We start from the raw sequence: 17500 nt of genomic DNA on the forward strand, positions 1-17500 counted from the left end.
AACCGAAACACGTTCGGGGCACTTCTCTTTGATATGCATCATGAATTTGTGGTTTATTTTGGTCAAATCCTCATTAACAAACATCTTTTTGCCGCCAAGATTGCGTTTCGCCCTCATAAACTTCATTTTGGTACTGTGTCCTGCTAACTTGACAATCATTGGCCGGGGGTGGCTCGTCTTGTTCCTCTTGTGGCATCTTTGCTTTGCCAACACGATGAGCTCTATCAATCTCTTCTCTTGTAACAGATATCTTCAAGTGGTTCTCACAAAACGCGAGAAGAGCCTGATAGCAATCTTCACCCTCAACTTCCGGGAAACCCAAAATTCGAAGATTGTTTCTACGTGAATATTGCTCATTCGCATTAGCTTTAGACTTGATCTCGGCCAGTTCGGTCTTCAGTACTTCCACTTTTTGTTCAAGGTATCCGACTTTGACATTCAGCGGGTTAACAGCGAGCTGAACAGCGCTGGCAATAGCCTTTGAAAATACACTGGAGTTTCGAATATATGTTGCCGCGAACATAGAAGGCGAGTCATCTAAAGCCGCACTTCTCGAGCGCGTTTTAACTCCCAACTAGGCGGCCATATTGATACTCCACGTGTTGTGCAGAACTACATTGAAAATTCTCACAGCAATTATCCTTAAACCAAGCTCAAAATACAGCTCAAATGCGTAAAATTAAAAATTACAGACGCCGGGATGAAAACTAAGCTACAAGCACTGCATACTCGGCTCAAATTCAAGAAAGTTACGTGAGCTCCTGTAAACACCTCTTACCCCCGTCACGTCACTATGTCACCATGTGTCTGTTTTTTTCCTCCTGATAATACATAAATACCATCTTCAACACCAGCTACGATTTCCCCTGTTGGTATTTTTCTGGGAGCCAAAGCAAATCTTTGGTACTACTATGGGCTCTCCGGTGTCAGCTGTTATGGCCAATCTGGTCATGGAAGTCCTGGAGCAACGGGCTTTGTCCACCTCTCTCGTCCAGCCTCGGTATTGGAAACGATATGTCCGTGACGTAGTGCCGCGGTTAAGTCTGGCCTTGTACAAACCTTGCAAGATCACCTGAACAACATTGAACCATAGATCCAATTCACCGTTGAAAGGGAAACAAACCAAGAAATAGCCTTCCTCGACGTGTCTGTTTCTCGACAAGACAACGGTCAACTTGCAAATAAGGTGTATCGGAAGCCCACCCACACGGAAAGGTATCTTGCATTTGAGTCACATCACCCGATCGCACATAAGAAGGCTGTTGTGAAGTCTTTGACCAACTGCGCTAGAAATATTTTTATTACCCCTGAAGAAGGCTTATGTTAGTAACCGAAACATTGGCATTTCAAGATCTTTTTTCAATTATTATATTATTTTTTTAACCAGTGTAACATTTTCATATTTTACCACTTCAATCATCGGCAATGAAATGACACACTTTAAAATAACACAACTAGAAAATACTCTAGAAAAGGAAAGACTGAAGCAAGCAGAAATTTGCTGTTAAAGTCCTTGAAAATGGAGAAACAGTTGGCCATTAATTTTTTACCATCCGAATACTCAAAGATCACATTGTATTTTCTTGCTCGTGGTGCACCTATTGTTGTTGAGGTCATCGGCAAGCGGTGATGCTGCACTCATTTGATGTTCTCGCACACAAGCCGCACCCCCAATTTCGGGCTTATGTTGTTTAAGAAACAATGAAAAAAAAAGTACAGCTTATACGCCAGTGTTTATGGTATTCATCCTCCGCATCATAGGCAAGAAACTTAAGAGAGTATATTTATTGTCTGAGCCTTATGGTCTTCACAGCATGCACGGGTTGGTATACAACCTTCGCGACGCGGCCGATACTCTCAGCATCTGGTACATGTACTTACAATTACGCGCTCGCAAAGTGGCTAGATGAAAAGCTGAAACCCTTGTCCACTAACGAGTATACAATCTCTGATGCTTTCTCTTTTGCCGAAAGAAATCCAACAGTTTAAACTCGACGAAAATGTTTTTCTTGTCTCCTATGACGTCACCGCTCTCTTCACAAATGTACCCCTTGACAAAACGATCCATATTCTAGCCAATAAAGCCTTCAAAGACAACAAGACTCATAACATGAACATCAGCAAAGATGACCTGATGGAGTTACTAAGCGTTGCCACAAAAAACCAGCTATTTCAATTTAATGGGAGCTTGTACGAACAAGTCGATGGGGTCGCAATGGGATCACCATTAGGTTCACTTATGGCAAATGCATTCATGTGTTCAGTCGAAGAGAAACTAGCGTGTGAGAACAAGCTTCTGAGTTTCTACAGAAGATACGTGGACGACACTCTAGCTCTGGTACACAATCTCTCTGACGCCACCGATTTGCTGACACGTCTTAATGAAGCCCACCCCTCCATTCAATTTACGATGGAAATAGCAAGCAATGATCGACTGCCATTCATTGGAATGGAAATCACCAAAATCGACGGCAGCCTTGAAACCCGTGCTTACATAAAGAAAACAAATAAAGGGCTCCTTTTGCACTACCAAAGCCGTGTTGACAGCCGGTACAAACGGTCACTGCTTAGAACAATATTAGACCGTGCAAAACACTTGTCGTCTACGCAAGACTTCTCTTTGCAGGAATGTAAGAACTTAAAAGACATATTTTTAAAATTGAAATATCCCGAGAAGCTCATTGACTCAGCTATCAATCGCATCCAGCATCCTCCAGACCCAGTTCAACCACCATCTGACAGCCCTGTTCGGATTACGTTGCCATTTAAAGATCAGAAATCGGCTGACGTTGTTCGCAGACAACTTGGCGACCTCGGAACGAAAATCAATCAGCAACTGCAGCCAGTGTTCACAAGCAAAAAGATCATAAACCATCTGAGAGTCACGGAAGAAGAGCCTCCCCTGATAAACCAGCAAAGTGTAGTATATGAATTCACATGTGATTTGTGAGATACAAATTATATTGGTTACACTTGCCGCCATCTCCATCGACGCGTAGAAGAACATACACATTCCGTAATTGGAAAACATTTCAGGGTCGAGCATGCCTTAACACCTGAAAATTTAATCAAAAACTTTAAAGTCCTCAAGAAATGCCGTGGCAAACTCGATTGCTTGATATTTGAAATGCTTTTGATCAAAAACAAAAGACCGAAACTGAATACGCAAGTGGATTCCATTCGTGTGAAACTTTTTACATGAATATATATATATATTCTTTTCTTTTTATTTTTATTTTTCTTGCTTTTTTTTACATGAATGATTTCATGTAATGTTTAAAATTTAATTTTGTCACATCCCAGTACTATAAATATGCCTTGCCGTTATTTTTTACTTGTTTATTTGACAATGATGACATGAAGTCGTCGAAACATCATGTTACTTTCCTCTCGTTAATTGTCTTACTTAAATGTTTTTCAAAACCGTTTTTAATGAAAAGAAACTTGCCGTGTTAAAAAAACAAAGGAGTCGTGCTAAGTAACTGGCTGCGTCTTCTAGTTGCAGAAGAACTGTACTCCAATGCCGAGTATTATGCAACGCATGAAAAGTGCCAAATTCACTGAGATCCTGGAATCAGTTCTATTTACGGTTGCCTTGACGGCAGTTGGTGACAAAATCATATCAGATGGTGGGAGTCAAACTGAAGCAGTCAAGGCTGAAGCTATAGCCAGTTGCAAGATTGGAGTGTGAGGCTCCCTTCTTCACATGATGGCGTTCGCATCGGTCATTAGACGGCTGATATGTTCATTATATCCAGACATCAACTTCCTGTTCCGTCGTTTAATGCACCAGCTACTAAACCCCTCACTGTCTGCGTTAGATGATGGGCGTGATCCTGTCTACATGCTGTTGTCAAGGGAAGGGTGTCTTGATAACGAACCAAACGCATGGTACAAGCCTAACCACTTCGGGCTAGTAGCGTGGCTATCAGATGCAACCTCTCACACCCAAGCAAGCCCCCAAGTACCTGTTACCAATATTTTGGCTAATGTGACATCTGTTGAAAAGAAAGCAAGTGTCTGAGCAAAATACGGAAATATTTTATCTTTTGTTAAGCCGGCCCAAGCCAAACCGGGAAAGAAAGGGAAAGGAAAACCTGACTATTTGCGTAACCAACTGGAGAAGACAGCCACCAAGAGAAGTGCAGAGAATGCAGAGCTAACACTTGATGACAAGTTACCCTTAAGAAGCCTGCTAGTAAACGCAAGTTTCTCCGCAGTTGCAGGAGGAGTTCACCTGAGTCGTTTTTGACAAAGATGACAACAAAATGACGTGCAAAATTTGTTGTGCCTTTGGCAAAACGGAATTTGTATCAGGTTGCCGCACCTTCAAAAAGGAGACCTTGCAGAAGCACAATATTGGTGGAGGTCATCTTCGCGCCCATGATGCAAGTCTCGCAAAACAAAAGCCAATGAAAGATTCGCCCATTTCACAAGGAAGAGCAGAACAGGAAAGAACTTGAAGTCAAAGTGAACACTGCCGATCTAATAGCGAAAGAAGAACTGCCCTTCACTAAATTCCATCCGATTCTTTCACTGCAAAAGAAAAATGGATTAGACTTGAACATGACGTACGCAAATGATAAAGGTTGCAACAAATTTGTCTCGCAAATTAGCACAGTTATGACAGAGCAATTAGCCGCGGAAGTCAATTCAAAAAAGTACATCAGTCTCCTGATAGATGGAGCCACAGATGCTGGGGGAAAAGAAAACGAAACAGTGCACTGCCGTTACGTCAAAGATGGTCAGCCATTAAATCGATTGGTGGGGCACAAGGCCGTGGCCCATGGCCATGCACAAGGTAAGTTTCTCAGTAAAAATTGAACACTTAACAAAAAGTTATGAAATAAAGGCAATAAAGCGTGGAATACAGACTACTCCTGTCCTTCTACAGGGTGTAAGTCACTGTTACTATAGTTAAACTGTTCTTACTTTACACTGACGGGTTCAATGGCAAAATATTTATTTAGTGCTCAAATACTCCACTTTGACGAAATTTTAGTAGTAGCAGTTTATAATGAAATATTTAGGTATCACTGTAGAAAACAATCGATTGCATCTAACTACTTTTGAAGGTATTTTGGATACTGTCAAGGAGTCATTTGAGGGTGTCGGCATTCTTGAATGGAAGGATAAACTGGTCGGCATTGGTGCGGATGGTGCTTCAGTGAACCTGGGGACGAAATGCGGTGTTGCAGCGCTGTTGCGACTAGACATTCCATATCTCGTCGACTTCCACTGCCTCCCACATCGGCTAGAACTGGCCCTCCTTGAAATGCAAAGAAGTTGCCGTCAAGTGGAGATCATTTACGAGGTGCTGCAGATGATATGGAAGACCTATCATTACAGCCCCAAAAGTACACGTGAGCTACAGGCCATTGGCAACGAATTGGGGGTGAGTGTACTGAAGCCAACGCAGGTGAGCGGAACAAGGTGGCTCCCTCACATCAGCCGAGCACTCAAAGTGTTCATAACACCAAATTCTGATGGTTCTGGCCAATATGCTGCGGTGTTGTGCCATATGGACCACCTAAGTGCAACATCAAAAAATGCAGACATAAAGGGGCGAGCAAAGTTTGTAAGTGAGAAGATGAGAAGCATTAGGTTTGCTGCATTCTGTCATTTCCTGGCGGACATGTTTGCAATAATTTCGAAGTTAAGTCTGAAGATGCGAAGAAATGATTTAATTCTTACTGTAGCAGTGTCGCTCCTCCATGAAACGATAGCCAACGTTGATGCCTTGAAACTCCGGCCCGTCCCAAATGGACATTTGAAACAGTTCATGAATATGCTTGAGGAGTCCGGGGTTCACGATGAGGTGCAGTTTCAAGGCCACACATTGCAAGGGTCTCTGGATGGCACACTCAAGAGAGGAAACACCCAAACTGATAGTTTCAAGTCTTCAGTGGTTGAGGCAATCGAGCTATGCCAAAGTGGTCTAAAAGAGAGGTTTGGTTCTATGCTCTGTTCAGTGACGGACACTCAAGCCTTGGCGTGTAGTACCACCAGTGAGGTGGTTAAAGATATGCTCGTTTTTAACGTAGATGCATGGCCACGTAGAACGCAAGATCTCGTTGACTTTGGTAATAACATGATTGATCGCCTGACCAGCTGGTTTAAACCCACGCTACAGAAGGCTGGCTGTGATGTTGATTCAATTTCTGAAGAGTGGTTTTCACTCAAGATCCTCGTCAACACCACTTTCCTTGACAAGGATTACACAAGCTTGTGGGAGATCATGCTTACCAAGCTGCCGTACAAAGACGACTTTAAAAAACTTCTTCATCTTGTAGAAATCATGCTGGTTCAGCCAATTTCAGCCGCCCAATGTGAGCGTGCCATCTCAGCTCAGAACAGGGTCAAGAATAGCCTACGTGTTGCCCTTGGATCCTCCACACTTGAAGATTTGATCCGAATTACAGCAGAAGACCCATCGGTTGAGGAGTTCATCCAGCACCTGTGGTCGACAAGTGGCTTTTGAGGGACAGGGAAGCGGGAGAAAGGCAACGGCGACCGCAGTTTCAGAGTGACATGAAGTTTTACAAATGAAGTTCAATCATTATCTAAACATGCTAAGGAATATCACATTTGCTGTAATTATATCTTATTGTACATAGAGTCATATATTTATTAATATTGCAGTATTTGGGTGAGCCCGTGAAGCCAAGACTTGTTTAGAGCAAATCAAAATACAAATGAGTAAAAATGTGCAGTGATACTACAATAACACACAAAAATGTCTAATTAGAGTTTTATTATCCGTCTTCTTTTGCCAAAAATAAAAGAATGCAGACTTTTAATCGATTTTGAATATTATTAACACTCGAAAGGAATACAGAACCTGTTAAACCGGTCTTATGAAGTACAAATAGCATTAAACGGTTTTGTGGAGGAAGCACATCGTACAAATTTTGAGAGATAATTGTACTCTTCTTGTGCGTTATTTGTACTCAACAACGCATGGTTAGATACTTAAAGCCTTTTAGTTTATTGTTCTAATACCAGTCAGTACATTTCATCATGAGTGACGTTCACGCTAGGTTTATTACAGTTTATGGTTTAATAAACTGTTGTTGACATAACTGATTGCATGTGATAGTATAGAGAAAAGTTGGAAATATATCTTCGCTAAGGATGCATAAACTATTCTGCAAAACATTAATACTTTTACATGTGTCATTACAGTTATTGTATAAACAGGTATTAGATAAAGAAACAGACCAATTAATCCTAAAAAGTGGACAGAGACTCAGAGTAGTTGTATTTTCCTTTTATTTGATCTTTTATTGGTATGAAATGTAGTTTGAGACTATAGAATCTCTCAACCTTCACAAAGGGTTATTACTAAGAGCATTTGTCGCTTCTGTTAGTGTAAACGTCACCTGTATGATAAGCTGAAAGGAATTCATTAATACATCTCAATAATTAAACTGCAAAAAAAAAAGCGTAACTTGCAAGTGTTTTGTGCATTAGTTTTATAGGAACCTAAACAAGAACCTTTTGCTAAAAATAATAAATACGTTTTGGTACTGGCGGGAGTCTGGTACGACTAGCAACAATGTGGTAGAGCAGGACCTACTACCGATACGTCTGTCAATCTAAATTGCAACGGAGCCTTGGCTTTTTTAGCGCTGAAAATATGGAAAGCTGGTGATTGTTTATGTTCAGGTTCGTCTATTTATGTAAGCTATAGACTTGATGTTACATGGAAACTTAACAAAAGTGGAGAAAACACCGGAAACGTGACTGAAGCTGCTTTCACATTGATTATTTACTTCGTATTGCATAATGATATGTTTTGCGAGCCCTTCCTTTTAAGTTTTACTAGCTCTTAGAAGCTTACTTGTGCGTAAACTTAGGAATTTGATTAGGAGATTGCATGTGTACATGATCATCAGGAAAATGAAGAAAAAAACATCAGTGAAAAAAATGGCGACTAAAAGTTAAGATCTGGCGACCAAAATTTTTGGATTTGTCACCAACTGGCGCCTTACTGAAAATGTTAGTTTCGAGCCCTGCCTGTGGTTATCAAATAGGCTTATTCAAGTAAATTCGATCATGAAAGGTGATCATTTTGTGTAACGATCTGACTTATCATGGAACGAAGTGACCGTCATTCATTGTGGTGAGAGGTCGATTTCAAGTTCATTTAAATCGATCGATGACAAAAACTTGCAAAGTGATACCGTGTGACGAAGAAAAATTTTCTCTCCTGACCCTAACTGGGTAAAAAATGACCATGAACGAAGTTGCTGGATTTAGCATCCATACCTCTGATAGGTTGAGTCATTTTACTCTCTTTTTAAAATTAGGTTTTATCTGTTTTGCAGGCAACTGTTCTTTCTGTTTGTGCACCACCGCAACCTAGAATTCTGCCAACACGTGATATAACAGAAACACCACCAAGGCCTCCATCACATCCACCACATTTACGTTCAGCGTCGGCACCATTATCACTGTCACCAGTGCCGCTGTCGCCGGCACCTCTGTCACCGAGACCATTGTCACCAGCACATAATCGGTTTTTGTCACCCCATTTTTCCAGTCGCTCCATAACGATAGTCTTTTTCGGAGCCAGCTTGAAGGCTCTGCAGAGATAACTGCATTGCTACGGCGTATCGTAGAACAACAGAAGCAGATGATTGAGCGGTTTGACACGCTTATTTCTGTGCTTAGTGGTCCTACGAAACCAGACAGCCCAATGCCAGCCAAACACTGAACACAGCAGGACATGCCACGGGATAATGCTGCTGCTGATGATGATACGCTCTTTCGCTTGCGGTCGGGGTCAACATCAGAAAAAAATTTTACTGTTAAGCTTGTGCGTCACAGCGCCACGTCTTGAGGTACTGCATATTTTTCTCGTCTCGTCTTCAAACATTCTGTCAGCGCATGCGTGCGTAAATGTTCAGCCTCTCCGATAGTTACAATACTAGACATACTTAGTTAGAACACTTAGCGAATGGTCAGAATCATCGTGTTACAAGATCGTAGCTTATACCACATCCCCCTTCCCCGAATTCAATAGGCGTTGGGTTTGTCTCATATGGTTTAAGGGCCGAAATATCTCTCTCTCTCTATGCCGTAACGAAAGGAGAGGTCGGTAGCAGAAAGCAGCGAAGGGCCAACTGTGTCCAAAAGCGATCGCTTTTAGCAGGGTGCATGCGCACACGTTGCATTTCGCGACTACAGTGCTTACCATATGAGAGATAAAATGACTTTTCCCTTGAATATATAAGCCATCAAAATTTTGTCCCATTCAGAGTTGATTTGTGCTAACTGAATCGCAACATTATTGATGCGATCTCGCCACCGTATTAGTATACCAGCCATACTAGTAATAGCAAACGTGGCACAAACGTTTGGAATGACTCCACGGCTACGCCAACAAAAGAGACTTTTGTCTGATTGGTTGATTGTTTTGCTTGTACCCAGGTTTTTTCACGCGCGCGAAATAACAAATAAAATGGTGGCCAAAGATGTCTTGTTCGATTACTTGCTGTAGGGATTTTTATAGCAGCAGCGACATGTACACCTTTTTTTCTTTTGGAATAGCAGTAGTTCAGTGCTCTCTCTTGGAATATGCATAGCCTGTTTGGGCTGGTTTGCCCGATTACCTAAGTGATCTAATTGAATCTGTTTTAAAATCAAACAACTTTCTTTGATTTTTGACAAAACGCAAATTTCAGTCTGACGTTTGCCCTGGCGGATGCTCCTTGTGCTGATAGCAAAAGTCATCCTTCATTTCGTTGGCAGTTAGAGTATTTTGAAAGAGACTGGCTATTTCACTACACTTTGGCTGAGCCAGCCCTTTCGCGATACGTGCAGTTTGTTCTGTCACATTTGTGGGTTGCGTTTCCTTGTTCTCTGCACTGCAGCGAAGTTATTTTACACCGGTTTTCTCGTGTTATTAAAAGAAAAACATTTGATTTGTATTGATTTGCTGTCTCATTAATAGGCCTTTTTCGATGGCCAAAATTTTCGAAAAGAACGATCCGAAAATTCCTGTTTTTTCTATTCTAAACCGAAAATTCCGAATGTTTTTTCACAAAATCTGTACCTTAATTAATTCTCACTTTTGAGCGTTAAAACAAAATTCGGTCCTATGCTTCTATTACAAAGTGGTATATTTTTTAGGTCACCCATCCAGATACTAACCCCACCGGAGAGGGTTAACTTCAGTGAAGTAGCTGTCGGCCGCTCAGAATGCACGCTTAAGCTTGAGGTGTAAAGAAGTTGTGAGGGAACTTGAAAATGATCAGCATGTCAGCCCAGAAGCCATTTGACGTTTAATGAGGAGAAGTGTAAGTTCCACAAGCAAGAGGTCACATATGTGGGACATGGATTTGGGACTGATGGCTTGAGGCCTAGTCCAGACAAAGTTCAAGCGATAGGCGCTTATTTACATAACAGAAAGATTTCAGAGGCATGGGCTGCTTAGAATTTAGAACAATTTCTTGTTTTCGTTTGCGCTACTTAGAATTTAGCTACAACAATTGCTTGTTTTCGTTCAACATTTTTGTTTGTTTACTTTGAATTCTATTTGAATTTCTCCAGTAAAACAAGATGGTATGTTGTCATTTTCTTTGCATTTCACTAACTTGATTGAGTGCTGCAGTTTATGGGATCAGTAGAACATTACATTCGCTTCCCTTTTCTGGCACCACGGAGTCTGACAATGTTGGCGTAGCCAAAAATCATTCTCTGTAACTTTGTGAAAAGTTTTTTAAAAGTGGTTGGAATGAAATCTTGCAAGATTAGATTATGGTGAAATTGCGACATAATAAGCATTATTTATCTTTGGCGTAGCTTAACAATTAAGTAGACATCAGTAATTTCTTTAAAATGCAACATAATTTATTTTGCAGGCATGAATATTTAGGAATTTAAAAATTCTCCTTCTTCTTGGCATTGATGAGCCTTCACAGATTTCTCGTACCCTGCAATCAGGCATTCTTTTTGTCCTGGTTGTCAAAGACAGCGACAGCGTAGGTAAATAAAAGAGGCTAGATTATTTTCATGGCGTGACTGATTTCTGAACAATCGGATCACACTGTGAATATTATTTTTCACTCGCAATTTCACCGTGTGAATTTTTACCCTTAACCTCATGCTGTGAAAGTTTTCACCGATCATTCACATCATGATCAGTTTTAGGCCAAGAGTGAAAGTTTCTTATCGTAGAGTGACCACGGCGTATTCACCCAGTGAAAATTGAAATTCATGCACCATAACCACGAAAAAATTTCACGGTTTTCAATGAAATCCATAAGCCCCCTTTAAGCATGAGGGTCAGAAATGATACACGTATTTGAATGCCATACTTAAGACACATTTTTCTTTCCATTCTAATTCATAAACATTGAATTACTTTTGCTTGTTATCCAATAAATTCATGATGCAAAGCAAGTTGCGCATTTGTAACATGATAGCTTTTGGAGTATGTCAATTTTCTGTTATCAGCTTGTGGCTTTATTTAGATCCAAAAGTTCTTTGTTTTACACAACAATGCGACACAAAGGAAATTTATGGTACTGAATAACAGAGAAAAATCAGACAATAAGAATATTTATACGCGTATGTCCGTATGTGCAAGTAACATATATCTGAGCGGTACTGTACATGAAATGAAACAAACGCAAACATGGGTTGAGCCAGCCAAACATGCGGTGTTATTAAGAAGACAGCCACAGATGTGCCACCAACAACAGTTTATTCAAACCAAGTCTTGATTATTCAACCAAAGTGGACACTTGTCATGAAAATTTGCGTGTAAATTGCGCGCAATATGGCGGACTAACTCACATGATACGCATGTGTAATACTGCTATTCCTGCCAGTCCTTTACAGCTGACAAAATTGCTTAGCAGCCAATTCCTATCTCCTCTACCAGTTATGGTTTGATGTATTGGGGGATCACTCTTTGCAGACTTTTTATAGTTCTGTGCTTTATCTGAAATGTTTAGAGCTTTTTTGTTTTAAATTTAAAACAAGAACCCAATCCAAGGATTTTGACATTGAATTAAAATAATGTTTAGGTACATGCAATAAAAAATGTAACTGCTTTGAAATCTGTATTCTATTTTTTTGTTTGTGAGCTATGGTAACTTACTGTGAACAGCTTGACTGCAATGGATTTTTTGTAGTTTCCAGCACTTTTACGATTTGCTGAAATATTGTTTTACAGAAGCAGGATATTGTAACCTTGGTTGTGTTCCTTGTTTGTGTTCCGCACTATAGTACTTCTATTTCTCAGTTACTTCAAGCTATTTTTCTTGATTTTCCTGACCTCATTCAAAAGCGATCCAGCTATTGCCCAAAATTTTGGTCCAGTTTTTCTTACTTATTCCAAGATATTCTTAGGAATTGTGAATAAGCATTATTCACAAGATGGAATTTCTTTAGGAATTTATTTACCATTAAAATTCACACCTCTGTTCCCAGGAATGCTTAGCCCAAAAGTGACTTTTCTTGGTGTCAGATTGTACATGTATTGTTGTGTTCGCCTGACACCTGACTGGCAAAATTTTGAGCTTTGATTTTTATCCAAAGGCTATTTATTTAGAATGTAAGGTTTTGATTTCACAGTCTGCCATTACTCACGTTCAAAACTGACCTATTGGACCTCAGAGAGATGGATCTAGACAAACGTGACGTCAGTTACTTACTAGCTTAAAATTTCAGCGTGTAAATGCAACTTATTATTTATGCAAAACATGACTTTCAAAATCTGAAAGCTTTAAACTCCTGTGCTGTGGATTAATTCAGCCACGTACACACGCATTGCATTCTTAAACCAGTGAGTCTTTGACGTCATTTTCTCCTCGACCCAGCTCTCTCAAGTTTTGAATGATAGTAATGCTGGACCAATTTTAAATACTGTAACAAAATTCCAGATAAAATAAACAAGTGTGTTTTTAAGATCAGAACTTAAACTTGGGTCACTTAGTGTTTAGTGAACAGAGTTTTGAAATCCACAGAAAAAGATTTATTTTTTTGGTCGTAGTAGCACTTTAATGCATTCATTCATCAACATTGTTTTAAACCTATATTTTAAAGCTGTTTGGAAGCTATTTGAAACCTATTTTGTAGTTGCATTATTGCTATTTTAAAGCTTTTTTGTATCTATTTGATTTCTATTTTGCAGCAATGCATTTTAAGGACATTTTGAACAAGTGCTATTTTAAACCTATTTTCACATTCATTCACACTATTTTAAAGTGCAGATGAAGTGAATATTGACCTTCACTTTCCTCGCTGAAACTTGAAAATTTGTTATACAGTATAAGAAACATCCTAACTGTGAAATAAATTGGTTTGTTGTGCGGGATCACATTTTAAAAAACGCGTAAAGTGAAGCATTTTTTGTGACGTCATTGATGTCTATCGATGCGAAGTGCCTCAATAATGCTTGCAAGAAAATAGCAATTTGACTCGATAATTTTGCTATTAAGTCTGATTGAAAGTGACCTAGAGTATTCGTCAACTTCATCCGAGGACGATATCGAGTCTTCGAGCCTCTCCGTTCTTGTCTTCCATAGTTGTCGCAAGTTTGTTTCCACTCTTTCAACCTGAGCAATGTCTGCCACAGAGTGTGTGCAGGCATGTGCAAGACTGTGGCAAACACAGTGTGTGTCAAGCAGTTATGGACAATGCTTGTCTCTCAGCATGGCAGCAAGGCCACCTGTTTTGCCCATCATTACTGACGCACCATCACTTGCAAGGGAGCAATTTTTGTCATCTCAATGCTCAGACGTTGAAAACGTTGCTCAAGAACTGCAAGCATGGTAGCTGCATTAGCACTTGTTGATTCGGCTAGAAGATTGTCAATGGTAAGAAATCTGACTTTGACTTTGGTCAATTATTTTGTCAAGGACTGCCTCTCCAATGGTGCAAAAAATTTCAAGTTGCAATCTCCTGTTATGCTACGAAGTAGAAGGCGGTAAGTGCTTTTACTAGCCCTTCATCACCATATTGTCTTTCTTCATCTAGTTCCCTTTGAAATAATGAGGTTCTTTGCAGTATCTCCCTGTAAATTGCATCTTGGCTTTGTTGCTTTCTCTTTCTACGGTGACTGTGAGAGGATAAGGGTGTACCAACATGTTCCTTTAATGTGGCAGGCCTATACCAGGTTGCTGGGGTTTTATTAAACACAGCAGACTTGTTTTGTGAATTCTGACAATCATGTTTTCTACACAGTAAACAAAACATGCCTTTCCCCTCAACAAATGCCAACCACCATATCTTTGTCTCTGGGTAGAAGGAAAGTTCCTTCTTGTCTAACCACTCATGTTTGAAATTGCCACAGTCTTTGGAACAATTAGCGCATATGGCATTGTGGTGAACTTTTTCACCAGGAAACATGCTTTCCACAAGCTTTGTTTGCTTTTCAATGTTTTCTTGTCCAGAGTCTGATGGAGCATCACCCTTTTTGGCAGATGCAGCAACTGCATACATGTATCTAGACTTAGTAACTTGCATCACAGAAACTGTTGATGGTGTAGTTTTATCTACTTGGATTGAGTTTGATGAACTGGTTTCAAAACTGCATCCCTGTGGATTAATTGGTAGTCCATCTTGTACAATACGTTCAGGGACTGCGCCAGGGTCCGTTTCTAAAAATTAAAGGGAAGGCAATGAAATTGTACAATTGTGCTGTAGCGATATGATTTTCCCAACCAAAAAAATTCATTGTCAATATATCATTTTGATTTTGTTCTAATTTTGTCAATACAGTAGGACCCCGATATCTTTTGTATCACAGAGTTAAAACTAATGTAATGCCACCGCAAGCAGTTCTGACATTGAAAAGCATTAAAAATCGTATCAATTTGTCTTGTCTCAAAAAAAAGGACACTTTTGGCAAACCTTGTGGTTGTCGTGTTAAATTAAACACTTACCTTTTGGCGTCTTAGAAACAACGGTGAAAAAAATTATCCAGCAAACCTTGCCTTCTCTTCGGAGCTATATTGGTTTTTTCAGTCACATGCATTGTCACTCTAAAATGTTATGTAACAGCAGAAAGGAGTCCTGCGCGGACTTTGTGATGTATTAAGAAACCTACTTTGTCATTACTTTTCTTGGAAGAAAAGCGTGCAATTCGGAAATAAGATACTTTACTTTTTACATTTCTACCAAGGAAATGAATATGCTGGTCAGACTTGTTCGGTATCTAAACTCTTGGTGTCATTTCGTCAGTAAAGTAGCCGGCGACAATCGCTGGCTGCCGGCTACTAATGACAGCCCTGCAGGTGTACTTGTAACTGCTGCAACAACACCACACTTGTATCAGCACGTGAGTTTATGTGCTACAGAGAAGTTCTTTGTGCTGTTGGAAAACTGACATTTGATGGTGCTTAAGCTGGTGGGACCATTACTGAAAGACAGAAATGGCAGAGCTTATCGATGGAAAAGTGGCACTGTGGAAAAGGAGTAAGTACCTCTCCTACCTATTCATGTGCTGTAAGTACTTTCAGTTGGCTCCACTTTCAGTGAGGCCAAATTTTAGTTGAAATTGGCACAGAATTAAAATATAGTATTACTGCATGAAAACAGCTTATTGCAAGTCAACCCTTGAGGAATATGCCAGTACTGTTGTCCTCTGAGCACTTGTGCCATGTCTAATACATGAATAACCGAGTATTCTCAATGACCTCCACAAAATATAAGCAATGTCATATGGAAACTTATAAATTGTGCATATTTTCGTAATTGTTTGTCTGTTTTGCGCTGGTACCAAAAGGGTTTTTCTTGTATACATGTAGGACTTGTTGTCGGTTGTTCCATAGGGGCTATACTGTCAAAGCGGAGAAAATAATGAAGACTTATTAGATTTTCAGCAACTGCTAAAATTTGTTTTAGTCGCCACTTGGTGCCTACGTCCAACCCTGACTTATGACATGGATAATGCTCAAGCTTGCCTGGTGTGGGTAAAAATGGTTTCTGATGAGGTTTAACCTTAAAAAGGAACTGTGCAATATGCTGGATGTTTTCAATCAGCCCTGCTTTGGTATTTATACCTGCAGTGCTTTTTTTAAAATACAATTTTATTTACTTCGTGTAGGTTTCTCAGAGCCACTGCCTACAGATGGCTTGTTTGCTGGATTCTCGGTTTTTTGGCTTGGGATAACAGCAGCCCATTACCAGCATGCATTTACCACAATATAAGAAGTAGAATAATATGTGACTCATCATCATTCAACTGGATATGTGCAAGCAGATGATAGGAATTAGCTGAACTTGCCTAGTAGTACACATACATCAAGCTGAATCAGAGAACTACAGCTGTATGTTACTGTTTGATTTTTGGAGGGTGTCATTAAAAGTTTCATTTGCATAATTATTTTCATCCACTGACTTATCGTCTTCACTAGTTACTTTGAAGCTACTGTCCTGTCACTTATGCTAATAAAATTAAAAATGTCACACATCTTTCGTTCCTGCACTGTAAAAAAACAAAACAAAAACAATGGAATTCTGTTTTCAGATCAAATATATACAAAGGGTATTCTGATTTTATTTCCATCACTAGTTTAAAAGTGATGGAAATCCAACTGAGTTCTGGACTTCTTCTTTCTTCAGGCAGCAGAACGTTGAGTCATCAGAATTATACTGTAAAATCCCTATGGGTTGTATGGCCTTAAAAATAAATATTGAGCAAGCAATTTCTGTTAAACAAAAAAAAGACTTGATTTTTACTTCTTTCATGCACTTCCAAACTGTTGTAATGGATGCCTAACAAAATGCTTTTTGTCTTGAAATTCAAAGAATGATTAAAGTAATGCAACAAAATGTAAATATAACTTTTTGCAATGTTTATTATGAGCAAAAAAAGTTGACATTTGGGTGAATTAATTTTTTCCACAATGTTAATAAGTCACCAGGCAGATGTCACTGAGCATTGATTTCGATGATGTCCTCTCATAGGATGAGGGCATTTTCAACAAGCTGGTGCTCTTTTCTTGGCTGGAGGCTCACTGACAGTCTCTGAGGAAGTACCAGATACCTGCTGATATGAAGTAGTCTGGAGGGAGTTTTGTTCTGCCTCTGAAAAGCAAAAAAAAAAACCAAGGACTTGTTTCAAATTAGATAGTGACCAGGAGGGAAATTACTTTAGTTCTGGGTTGCATCACGGGTTAGAAAGGGGTTTTAGGACACCATAAGTAATTTACTATTATCTATCATAAATGCTTTATTTATGGTGTGAATGACAAGTCTTTCTTTTGCTACTGCACATAAATTTTGTGCCTCTCGAGATACTTGGGCCTCCTATGGGTGGTGCCTACTAATACAGGATATTTTGGCGTGGTTTAAAACCATGCAGAGAAAGCAGAATGTCACCAGAGAAAGCAGAACTTAGCAAGTGCTTTTGGTATGCAAAAAGAAAATTGGAGTAAACCATGCATTTATCAGATATAATAAAGCCTTAATTTGGCAAAAAATGCCATAAAATGCTTTGTATTTTTATTGTTGCTTGATTATATCCCCAATTTTCTTTTTG

The 17500-nt window shown here is 39.6% G+C and overlaps 3 protein-coding genes across 3 annotated transcripts; all 3 read left to right on the forward strand.

The window, feature by feature from the left end:
• The first annotated feature begins 1951 nt into the window (after positions 1-1951).
• Positions 1952-2950, forward strand: LOC138017162 (uncharacterized). Its single transcript, XM_068864345.1, has one exon. The coding sequence runs from the start codon at positions 1952-1954 to the stop codon at positions 2948-2950; it is 999 nt and encodes a 332-aa protein (XP_068720446.1).
• Positions 2951-4566: 1616 nt separating this feature from the next.
• Positions 4567-5561, forward strand: LOC138017163 (zinc finger protein 862-like). Its single transcript, XM_068864346.1, has 3 exons — positions 4567-4801; positions 5076-5419; positions 5556-5561. Exons 1-3 carry the CDS (start codon positions 4567-4569, stop codon positions 5559-5561), a joined length of 585 nt encoding a protein of 194 aa, XP_068720447.1.
• A 100-nt stretch (positions 5562-5661) lies between these two features.
• On the forward strand, positions 5662-6481 carry LOC138016798 (uncharacterized). The gene has a single exon (XM_068863978.1). The coding sequence runs from the start codon at positions 5669-5671 to the stop codon at positions 6479-6481; it is 813 nt and encodes a 270-aa protein (XP_068720079.1). The 5' UTR covers positions 5662-5668.
• Positions 6482-17500: the final 11019 nt, after the last annotated feature.

Source organism: Montipora capricornis, chromosome 9, assembly GCF_036669925.1.
Source record: "Montipora capricornis isolate CH-2021 chromosome 9, ASM3666992v2, whole genome shotgun sequence".
NCBI classification, from domain to species: Eukaryota; Metazoa; Cnidaria; class Anthozoa; order Scleractinia; family Acroporidae; genus Montipora; species Montipora capricornis.